Source organism: Catharus ustulatus, chromosome 30, assembly GCF_009819885.2.
Source record: "Catharus ustulatus isolate bCatUst1 chromosome 30, bCatUst1.pri.v2, whole genome shotgun sequence".
Classification (NCBI taxonomy): Eukaryota; Metazoa; Chordata; class Aves; order Passeriformes; family Turdidae; genus Catharus; species Catharus ustulatus.
Genome location: NC_046250.1, coordinates 35,618 through 44,911, shown reverse-complemented (window position 1 = coordinate 44,911; position 9,294 = coordinate 35,618). Strand labels below are relative to the sequence as shown.

General features: G+C 61.1%; 3 protein-coding genes across 7 annotated transcripts; all 3 read left to right on the top strand.

Annotated features, from left to right (window-relative positions):
• The first annotated feature begins 12 nt into the window (after positions 1–12).
• On the top strand, positions 13–895 carry CKS1B (CDC28 protein kinase regulatory subunit 1B). Its single transcript, XM_033082786.2, has 3 exons — positions 13–120; positions 455–582; positions 653–895. Exons 1-3 carry the CDS (start codon positions 62–64, stop codon positions 703–705), a joined length of 240 nt encoding a protein of 79 aa, XP_032938677.1. The 5' UTR covers positions 13–61; the 3' UTR covers positions 706–895.
• Positions 896–1,197: 302 nt separating this feature from the next.
• FLAD1 (flavin adenine dinucleotide synthetase 1) lies at positions 1,198–4,958 on the top strand. Of its 4 annotated transcripts, XR_004420383.1 has the most exons (9): positions 1,198–1,363; positions 1,452–2,211; positions 2,662–2,809; positions 3,003–3,101; positions 3,190–3,379; positions 3,755–3,828; positions 3,910–4,413; positions 4,521–4,607; positions 4,843–4,958. XR_004420383.1 is itself a non-coding variant. In XM_033083007.1 (7 exons), the coding sequence occupies exons 1-7, from the start codon at positions 1,202–1,204 to the stop codon at positions 4,043–4,045; spliced, it is 1,569 nt and encodes a 522-aa protein (XP_032938898.1). In that variant the 5' UTR covers positions 1,198–1,201; the 3' UTR covers positions 4,046–4,958. The 4 variants fall into 4 exon arrangements, 2 of the variants coding, with proteins under 2 accessions (XP_032938898.1, XP_032938899.1); XR_004420382.1 differs by having other exon boundaries at positions 3,910–4,607; XM_033083007.1 differs by having other exon boundaries at positions 3,910–4,958.
• Positions 4,959–6,251: 1,293 nt separating this feature from the next.
• Positions 6,252–9,214, top strand: LOC117008806 (mothers against decapentaplegic homolog 6-like). 2 transcript variants are annotated; one of them, XM_033082879.1, is made up of 4 exons: positions 6,252–6,353; positions 6,706–7,116; positions 7,246–7,344; positions 7,952–9,214. In XM_033082879.1, exons 2-4 carry the CDS (start codon positions 6,726–6,728, stop codon positions 8,485–8,487), a joined length of 1,026 nt encoding a protein of 341 aa, XP_032938770.1. In that variant the 5' UTR covers positions 6,252–6,353; positions 6,706–6,725; the 3' UTR covers positions 8,488–9,214. The 2 variants fall into 2 exon arrangements, with proteins under 2 accessions (XP_032938770.1, XP_032938769.1); XM_033082878.1 differs by having other exon boundaries at positions 7,246–7,359.
• The last annotated feature ends 80 nt before the right edge of the window (positions 9,215–9,294 follow it).

The window sequence follows — 9,294 nt, the reverse complement described above, 5'->3', positions numbered from 1 at the left end:
GCGGTGTTTGAAAGCGCCGCGGGGGGCGGGGGCGCCAACGGCCGCTGAGGGAGGGCCTGTCATGGCGCACAAACAGATCTACTACTCCGACAAGTACGATGATGAGGAGTTTGAGTACCGGTACGGAGCGGGAAGGGGTCCTGGTAACATCTGCTTGATAAAGATGCAGGGAGCTCGGTTAAGGTTTACCGGGGCGAGGGAGGGAAATGGCTCGATAACGTAAAACGGTGGGGTGGAGAGGCTATTAACGGCTCGCTAGTGGGAGGGGAGTGGTAGGCGAGTCATGGCTCCCTAGTGAATCAAGAGGGGAATTGCCCTGGTAACACGGACGGGCCCGATAATGGTCCTGTATCGGGTCATGGTGCTCGTCCCATTCCCCGGTAGGGAATCTCCGTCCTGGGGAATGAGGGGTTGTTTGGGGTGCCCCGGTGTTAACTGAGATGCGGGGGCGCAGGCACGTGATGCTGCCCAAGGACATCGCCAAGCTGGTGCCCAAGACCCACCTGCTGTCGGAGTCGGAGTGGCGGAACCTGGGCGTGCAGCAGAGCCAGGGCTGGGTCCACTACATGATCCACGAGCCAGGTGAGCCCCGCGGGGGAGCGGGTGGCGCCCAGGGGGCACGGCCTGACCCGTCACCTCTTTTGCCCCGCAGAGCCCCACATCCTACTCTTCCGACGGCCATTGCCCAAGAAGCCAGAAAAGTGAGTGGCCTCTGGTGTGCCGAAGCTCCCAGTCCTTCCACGCTGAGCAAGCACCTTCCTCCTCCGCATTTCTCAGGGGCTTCACCCCCTGCCCCTCGATGCTGCCTGGGCGCCGTTTTGGCGACTCGGCCTTGGTTTCGGAGGCCCTTCCCGTCGCGATGCCTCCAAAGCTTCAATAAAGTTATGTTTGGCAACTGTGTGTCTGCAGTGCCGGGAGGAGGTGGGGTGGAGGGTGAGGGCTTCCCGGGGGAAGGGGGCAGGACGGACGGACGGGCCCTCCCCGTGCCCACCGGAGAGGGAGGTGCACGTGCCCCGGCCCGCCGCGCACGGCCATGGAGGCGGAGCCGCGCCGCTATCCCCGTCCCCCCCGCGATGGTTCCGTCCCCGCAGGTCCCGCCTCTCGGCCAATAGGTGCTGGCGACGGGTTGTGATGGACGTGCGGGCCAGCCTATGAGCGCGCGGGGCGGTGTCGCGGTGTGCGGGGGAGGCCGGGCGGCTCCATGTGGGGGGTGCTGCGGGCTGCGCTGCGGGCTACGGGGCGAGTGGGCGGGCCCCTGTGCGCCGCCGCCTGTCGCCCCATGGCTACTTCGGGCCCGGCGGCGGTGGCCCGGGGATCCCCCAACACCGCCGGTATCATCGTCATCGGCGACGAAATTCTCAAGGTGCGGCCGGGGGTGGGCCTGGGCTGCGGGGCTGGGGCGGGCTGGGGTCGGGGTCCCCCGCCGTCATGGCCGTCTCCGTTCCCCTCAGGGCTACACGCAGGATACAAACTCCTTCTTCATGTGCCGGCGGCTGCGTGCCCTTGGCGTGAGTGTGGCCCGGATCTCGGTGGTGCCCGATGACGTGGAGGCCATCGCCAGTGAGGTGGCCGCCTTTGCTGCCCGCTTCACCTACGTGCTGACTTCCGGGGGCATCGGCCCCACGCACGACGATGTGACCTTTGAGGCTGTGGCTAAGGCCTTTGGGGAGAAGGTCGTCCTTCATCCCGAGCTGGTGGCCTTGGTGCACAAGTTCTTTGGCAAGACGGAGGTGCAGTGCCCTGAGATGAAGCTGGCTCGTGTCCCCGAGTCCTCCCGCCTCAACTATGGCACAGATGGGCACACTGGCAACACGTTCAAATACCCGCTAGTCAGTGTGCGCAATGTCTACATCTTCCCTGGCATCCCGGCACTGATGGAGCGTGCCCTGGATGGCCTTGCTCACCTCTTTCACAGCAAACAGACCCACTTCCACTCCCGCACCATCTATGTGGCATCCGATGAGATACTCATTGCGCCCGTTCTGGACCGCGCTGATGCCGCCTTCCGGGGCCGCGTCAGCTTGGGCTCCTACCCAGACTGGACCAGTAATTACTATCGTGTGAAGCTGACCCTGGACTCAGAGTCAGAGCAGGACCTGGAGGAAGCGTGTGGCTTCTTGATGAGGGAGCTGCCGCCGGGTGTTGCTGTGCCGTCGGTGACAGACTGTGTTTCTACAGCAGCTAAGGAGGTTTATGGCCTGGCTGAGTCAGGTACCGGAAAGAGGTGTTGCAGCACAGCTCTGTGCCTCCACGCTTCTCCTGTGCAGCCTGTCAGGGCTGGGGCAGTGGGAACACCAGCCTGGGAGCAGAGCTTGCCTGTTGTGTTGTGTTATGCTGGGAGGCTTGAGGGGTGCTGTGGCTGCAGTGGGCTTCATCCTGCACAGGTGGGAGTGGGACCTGTAACCTTGGGGCTGGTGGTGGCAGGGGCTGAGAGCACAGTGTACAGCAGTAGCAACAGTGCCACAGCTCCCCAGTACCCTCATGATCCCTGTCACATTGTGGCCCAGATCACTGGGTTGAACAAACTCTTGGCTGTGGCACCAACAATGGCTGCGCTATGTGCCTGGGTAGAGATGTATCCAGAGGGTGAAGTGCCATAGGCCCTGGGGCCATGCTCAAGGAACATGAGCTGGGCAGGCACCAACTGTCCTGTCCTGGCAGGCTCAGCCCTGGGGCAGAAGGTGGCAGCAGCCCTGCGAACCATCGAGGAGGCTTTGGACCAGTACAGCCTGGTCCAGCTCTGCGTGGGCTTCAACGGGGGCAAGGACTGCACAGCCCTGCTGCACCTCGTCCATGCTGCTGTGCAGAGGTACCCACGCGTGGGGCTCCAGGCTGGGGCAAGGCTGAGGGGTCCTGCAGACCCTGGCCAGGGCTCTGGGGCTCTTGATTGCTCGACTCTGAGGCAATGAGTGGATTCCTGGGGTCTAGCTGGTGGGGGCTGGATGCTGCCTTGCCTCCAGTTGCCATTGGTCAGAGTCTAGCTGCACTGGGTCTCTCTGCAGGCGGTTCCCAGACAGGCAGAAGAAGCTGCAGGTGCTCTACATTCGCATTGTGTCCCCATTCCCTGAAATGGAGCAGTTCATTCAGGCAACAGTCCAGAGGTAGGAGGCAGAGTGGGGTGAGCTGCAGCGCAGAGGGTGTGCAGTGTTGCTTGCAGCCTGCAGACAGCTGCCCACCCTGCCTGTGCAGGTACAGGATCCAGCTCTGCACTGTGGAGGGCTCCATCCGGGAGGCACTGGCCCGCCTGAAGGAGCAGCAGCCACAGCTGGAGGCTGTCCTGATGGGAACACGGCGGACAGACCCCTACTCATGCACCCTGACCCCCATGTGTGTGACAGACCCTGACTGGCCCCAGTACATGCGGGTCAACCCCTTGCTGGTACGTGGCCTCTACTTGCTTTGGGACTGGGGCTGTTGCCACAGGGCCTGACAGGGGGACCCAATGGGGCTGGGAACCAGCAGTGATCCACTCTCATCCTGGACAGCTTCTCTCACAATTCTCACTCTCCCAGAGTATCTGCTGCCCCACTGTGCAGCTGTGGGTGCCCCTTGCTGCAGGGTGCTGTTTGGCAGGGCTCATTCTTGCCTGCTGGGGGGTTTCCCTGTGTTTGGGGAGGGGCTGGGAAGTAAAGTAGCACTCTGATGACCATCTGGCTGTCCCAGGTATTCTCCAGGAAGGTCTGACTTGCTTCCTTGGGAGGCAAGGGAACAGCCTTTTGCCTCTGCCTCAATCCCTGCCCAATTCTGCCTGCAGGACTGGACGTACCGGGACATCTGGGAGTTCCTTCGCAAGCTCTTTGTCCCCTACTGTATTCTCTATGACAAGGGGTGAGTGCCCAGTGCTGCCATTCTCACATGCACAGCCAGTGCTCCTGGGTGCAGTCCTGCAGCTCCTTCTTCCCTCTGCAGCTACACATCCCTGGGGAGCATGACCAACACACAGAAGAACCCAGCACTACGTTACACTGATGCTCAGGCCCGGGAGTGCTACCGGCCTGCCTATGAGCTGGAAAATGAGGAAGAAGAGCGCACCTCCCGCCAGTGAAGGGCCACGCTCTGGGAGGCTCCATGGAATGCTGCTGGGACTGACATTGAATAAAGTTGCTGCTATCAGCACTAAATAAACCTGCTGCAGTCTGCACTGCACTGGCACGTGGCTTTGTTGAGCCCTGAGGGCTCCATGGGGCAGGAGTGGGAGGAACAAAAGGGTCCCCAGGTTGTGCCCCCTCCCTGCACCCACTATTGGGGAATTTTTGGAAATGTGGAGAATGTAGCAGGTTCCAGTGCTTGCCAGGGCATGACACCACTGCTGCCTCTCCCACTGTGTCAGATCCTGCTCATTCCTCATGGGCCATGCACCTCTCCTGGGCCATGGCAGCCTGTCTGCGTGGTGCTCCCCAGCGAGTGGCACGGGTACAGGCACTGGCACTGCCAGCACCCTCTGCCACCTCCCTGGGGCTGCGCCTGGGCTCTTGGTTGCTGCGGCTTCTGCGGGAATGCATCTTCCTCCTTCTCTGCAGCTGGTGCATCCGTGAGCTGCTGGACTAGGGAAGGCACTCCCCAGTGTTTCAGGACCCTGTCATCCCCTGCCTGCCCTGATGCTGTTGGTGAGTGACCTGCCTGCAGCTTCACTTGACGTGGTGCTTGGAACATGACAGGGGCTTGGCTGTGGTGTTTGGGGGTGGCAGAGCCCAACCATGGTGCTCCTGGAGTGAAAAGGGCCCGGCCATGATGCTTGAGGGGAGACAGAGAGCCTGGCTATGATGATTTTGGGGGTTGAGAGGGTGTGGCTTTGGTATGGTCAGTGGGTTGTTACCCCCTGTGCCTCTCTCCCCTCCCCAGGACTGTGCTTGTTACCCTGTGCTGATGGAATTGATGGACCTCTGGCGCTGAAACTCTGCTCCAGCTTGCTCTCCCCCTGATCGGAGACCCCAATAAACCTGAGCAGTGCCTGGGAATGCGTCTGTCTGTGTGATTCCCCAAACCTCCCAATCCTAGCCCTGGGTAGCACTAAGGCACTCCAGTGCACCCCTTGCTCCTGTCCAGGACTGAGGGTCCCCATGTCCCTTGAGGGACAAGAGTGGGGAGCTGGGGTTCTGCCTGCATTTCCTGCCTGCTCCTCCACTCCTGGCCATTTCCTGTTTCAGTTTGTGGGAAGCAGCTAAAGCAAAATATTTCCAATGTGCACAGCCTGGCTGGGAGCTACAGCAAATGTGATGCCATGCTCCATTTAATAGGGCTATCTGTAAAGAATTCTGGTGAATACAAATAATAATAACAGAAAATTCACAATTAGTTTCTTTGCCCTATGCTTTTTCTCCTCTATTACTTAAAACTTTTGGTCCTCTGAAACTCTCCTGTTGCATATGTTGCACATATCTCTCATGGCAGGAAGGAGATTGGCCAAAAATGTAAGTCTGCATTTGGTCAAATACCTGGTGAGGTGGCATCAGAAGATGCTACACTTTATGAAATGCTTTCCACAGAGAGACTGAGTCAGATCCACATTTTCTAGCTCTATTTTTACAAGCCTGGAAGGGAGTGGTGCCACACACTAGTGGCACCAGAGCGTGGCTGTGGGGGTAGCTGTGGGTCCGTAAGCCCACCCTGCCCCACTGCTGCCCGTGCTGGTGCTGCAGCACAGGGGAAGCTCTGCACGCCCCATCCTCGGCAGCAGCACTGGCGCCAGTGTGGCCTCCCTTATCTCTGCGGGAAGTCGGGAGCAGGAAGCCTGGCCTGGCGCGGGATAAGGGTCCCGTTTACATTAGCTCCTTTGTTATGGAGCAGGCTCCCACCCTCACCCACTGCTTGCGGGGGGGCCCGGTCGAGAACTGAGGAGCAACAGCAACCCCAGCCTGAGATTCCACGAGGGGCTTAGGTGGTCCTTGCGATGATTCCTGTGAGGACACGAGTAGGGGTGGGGTCTGCCACAATGGTGCCCTGCCACTGTGCATCAGAGCTTCCCCTTGCCCACATCAGCCGCTCAGCTGGACCCTGCCCTGTGGTTGTGCACTGGTGTCTGTGGTGCTGCTTGGCCTCCTGGCTGTGCCCAGCTGCCTTGGTAGCCTGGTGCTGGGTATCCCTGACCACTGGAGCCCACGCATCTGATGCCTGCCATGTCCTGGCATGGCAGCCCTGATGTGGTAGCCCTGGCGGTGGCTCAGCCCCAGTGCTGGCTGGGATGAGGGAAATCAATGAATTCCCCAAACGGGAAGGTCCGGGGGAGGGGAGAGCGTCCAAGCACAGGAAAAAGTCCAGGCAGTGACGTGTGGCGGGCAGAGCAGTGCCGGCCGCCCTGAGAGCACAGCCCCATGCAGTGCCCTGGAGCCTGTCACCCACCTCCACCACCCACCGTGAGTCAGACCCTCTTCTGCAGGGACCCCTTGTCCAGCCCCATGATAGGGGGTGAGAGGGGAGCGGGGGGGCGTTGTGGGCAGGAGCATATGGACCCCTGTCTCGGCACAGGCAGGTTCTCCAGCAGCGGGGGTTGTTTTTGGGATCGTGTCTGATGTGACCTTGGGGATGCCAGTACCCCTTGAAGCGGCACCCCACCTCATAGCGGGGCTGCCAGCAGCAAACCCAGGCAAAGCAGCCTTGCCAGGGATCTGGGAGGACACAGGACGGTGCAGCAGGGTCCCCATTGGGACCCTCTGGAGCCACAGCCCTCTCAGGGCACGGGAGATGATGCCTGTCTCCATCCTGCAGGTGGTCCCCACGACCACCCCATGTTCCGTTCCCGCCGTGCGGGGCTGGTGCGGAGGCTGTGGCGGCAGCGCTGTGCGGCAGCCAGCCCCGAGGATGGCCCCAGTGCCCTCAAACTAGCGGCACATGCCCTCTTCAAGAAGCTGAAGGACGAGGAGCTGGAGTTGCTGGTGCAGGTGGTGGAGAGCCGAGGCGCCTGGGAGTCTGGCTGTGTTTTGGCACCACGGGGGGACCCACGAGGGGTCAAGCAGGTCCCCCCTCAAGTCCTGCTCTGTCGTCTCTTCCGCTGGCCTGACCTTCACCAGTCCCATGAGCTCAAGCACCTCTGCTACTGTGCTGGGGGCCAGGGGTCCTGTGGAGACTTGGCTGTGCTATGCTGCAACCCCCATCATTTCAGCCGCCTGGCTGTCCCTGGTGAGTGCTGGTGGCAACACTCAAGGCTGCCTTGCCCACCCAGGCTCTGGGGGTGGCTCAGGGCTCCAGAGGGCTCCAGGGGGGCAGGATGCACTCCCAGCCTCTCATTTCCTTCTCTCTCCCCTACAGAAACCCCGCCACCCCCCTACTTGAAGGCATCCTGTGGGCCCTCCTGGCCAGATGAGCCCCAACACCCCAGCACTCAGCTCCTGGAATTCAGCTACAACGGTGGGGACTGGTGTGGTAAGATGTGCCCACCGCGCTCCACAATCCTCTGCCACACCCAGCAGGCAGGAGGGCACTGGGCAGGGCTGAACCCCTGAGTCAGAAGCAGAGATTGGAGGGGACAGAACATGAAAATCAGGGAATGGAGCCAGCAGTCACCCCCAGCAGGAGGAAAAGACTCCGACACGGGATGAGGGGTTCCTGCTGAGGCCAGACACCCCCCCCTCCCCAAGCTCCTGTTATTTTTGGCAGCGCCAGGCTCCCTGCTGGAGGAAGCACTGCCTATGGGGACACACACAATGTGCCTTGACGCACACAGCCCCAGCTCCCGCCTGGCTGCTGGCCACCAAGGCCACCAGCTGCCACTGCCCCACCTTCCCCTGCACTCAGCCCCCCTCACAGCCCTCCCCCACCCCTTGTGCACGGTACTTGGGGACTGGGAACAGCTCCAGAGATTCACACCCAGTGCAGGACCCCGTGCTAAGGCATCCCTGGTGCGCCACATCCACCCATCTGTCCTCATATGCCCTCTGTGCCCACTCCCCTTGGCCCGTCCAGCTGCTTGGCTCAGTCATGTCCCGGTGGTGACAACTCTGCTCTCCCCTGCCAGACACCAGCCTGTCATGGAGCACCATCAAGGATGGCTGTTGGTGTAAACTGGCTTACTGGGAGTACCGGACACGCGTGGGCCGCCTCTACGCCGTGCATGAGGCATCAGTGAATGTCTTCTGTGAGCTGCCGTGGGGCAGTGGGTTCTGCCTGGCCCAGCTGCCAGCTGCCTACCGCAGCTGCGCCGTCCGGCGAGCACGTGGCAAGATTGGCCGGGGGCTGCTGCTGAGCCGGGAGCCAGGTGGTGTCTGGGTGTACAACCGCAGCGAGCACCCCATCTTTGTCAGTTCGCCCACCCTGAGCCCCCCCGGTGCCTGCAGGCTCACTGTTCTCAAAGTGCTGCCTGGCTACTCGGCAAAGGTGTTCGATTACGAGTGGGCGGGGGACAGAGAGGGTTGGCAGCTACCTAGGGAGGGACCCTGTGACCCCCACAGTGTCCGCATCAGCTTTGCCAAGGGCTGGGGACCCTGCTACTCCCGGCAGTTCATCACCTCCTGCCCATGCTGGCTTGAGGTCCTGCTGAACCAGCCACACTGAGGCTGGGGCTGGTGGGGGATGCCAGGGAACTTCCCCCAAAGCAGGTTCACAAGCTGGGGGGCCCTTCTACTGTACTTCCATGGCTGTGTTGAAGCAGGATTGTCCTGGCTCTGGGGACTCTCTGTCTGAGTGCTGACTGGATGCAGTGCCCCCCTTGCATGCTCACCACTTTACCAGGACCTGCTTCCACCAGCCATGAGACAGGACACTATTTAATACCTTTTTTATTTTCTTTTAATTTTATTATTTTAATGTTCAACTTTATATTAATTTATCTATTTTTGTAAAAAAGGCAAGGAAGGAGGCAGGAGTCCCCATTGTCAGGGCCAGGCCTGGGGGTTGGAAGCCAGGGCCAGTGGGGACAGGAGGAGCAGGAGAGAAGGGAGGTGGGAGAGAGTGAGGAGGAGGTGGGGAGCTATGGGCCTGGATGTGACTGTAGACAAGGAATGGGAGTGAACTGGCACGCGTGGAGGGTGGGGCAGGTGAGCACAGCTGGAGCGTGGGGCAGGTTAGAGCATCTGGTGTGGGGCAGGTGGAATGAGAGGCGGGGGGCAGGTGAGCACCCCTGGGGTGGGGACCGGTTCAGGGTTACCCGAGATGAGTCCCAGGCCCCTTGGGGGAGTCCTTCAACAGTTCGGGCAGCATGGGGGAGCCCCGCATCCCCGATTGCCCGAATCGTGTCTGCTGTTTTTAACCCAAATAAACGGTGCCACCGGCACCAAGAGACGCCCGTGTCCCTACGCGTATCAGTGCCGCCCACGGGGCTCGGCTTCGGGAACCGGCAGTGCCCTCTGCAGGCAGCTGCCG

What these genes read in the sequence shown, in the direction of transcription:
- FLAD1 (XM_033083007.1), top strand. Translation starts at nt 1,202, where the DNA reads ATGTGGGGGGTGCTGCGGGCTGCGCTGCGGGCTACGGGGCGAGTGGGC. An exon ending in TTATGGCCTGGCTGAGTCAG is followed by an intron (nt 2,212 to 2,661) that starts GTACCGGAAAGA and finishes CTGTCCTGGCAG; the next exon opens with GCTCAGCCCTGGGGCAGAAG. An exon ending in ATTCAGGCAACAGTCCAGAG is followed by an intron (nt 3,102 to 3,189) that starts GTAGGAGGCAGA and finishes CTGCCTGTGCAG; the next exon opens with GTACAGGATCCAGCTCTGCA.
- LOC117008806 (XM_033082878.1), top strand. Translation starts at nt 6,726, where the DNA reads ATGTTCCGTTCCCGCCGTGCGGGGCTGGTGCGGAGGCTGTGGCGGCAG. An exon ending in CAGCCGCCTGGCTGTCCCTG is followed by an intron (nt 7,117 to 7,245) that starts GTGAGTGCTGGT and finishes TCTCCCCTACAG; the next exon opens with AAACCCCGCCACCCCCCTAC. An exon ending in CAACGGTGGGGACTGGTGTG is followed by an intron (nt 7,360 to 7,951) that starts GTAAGATGTGCC and finishes CTCCCCTGCCAG; the next exon opens with ACACCAGCCTGTCATGGAGC.
- CKS1B (XM_033082786.2), top strand. Translation starts at nt 62, where the DNA reads ATGGCGCACAAACAGATCTACTACTCCGACAAGTACGATGATGAGGAG. An exon ending in GATGAGGAGTTTGAGTACCG is followed by an intron (nt 121 to 454) that starts GTACGGAGCGGG and finishes GCGGGGGCGCAG; the next exon opens with GCACGTGATGCTGCCCAAGG. An exon ending in CTACATGATCCACGAGCCAG is followed by an intron (nt 583 to 652) that starts GTGAGCCCCGCG and finishes TTTGCCCCGCAG; the next exon opens with AGCCCCACATCCTACTCTTC.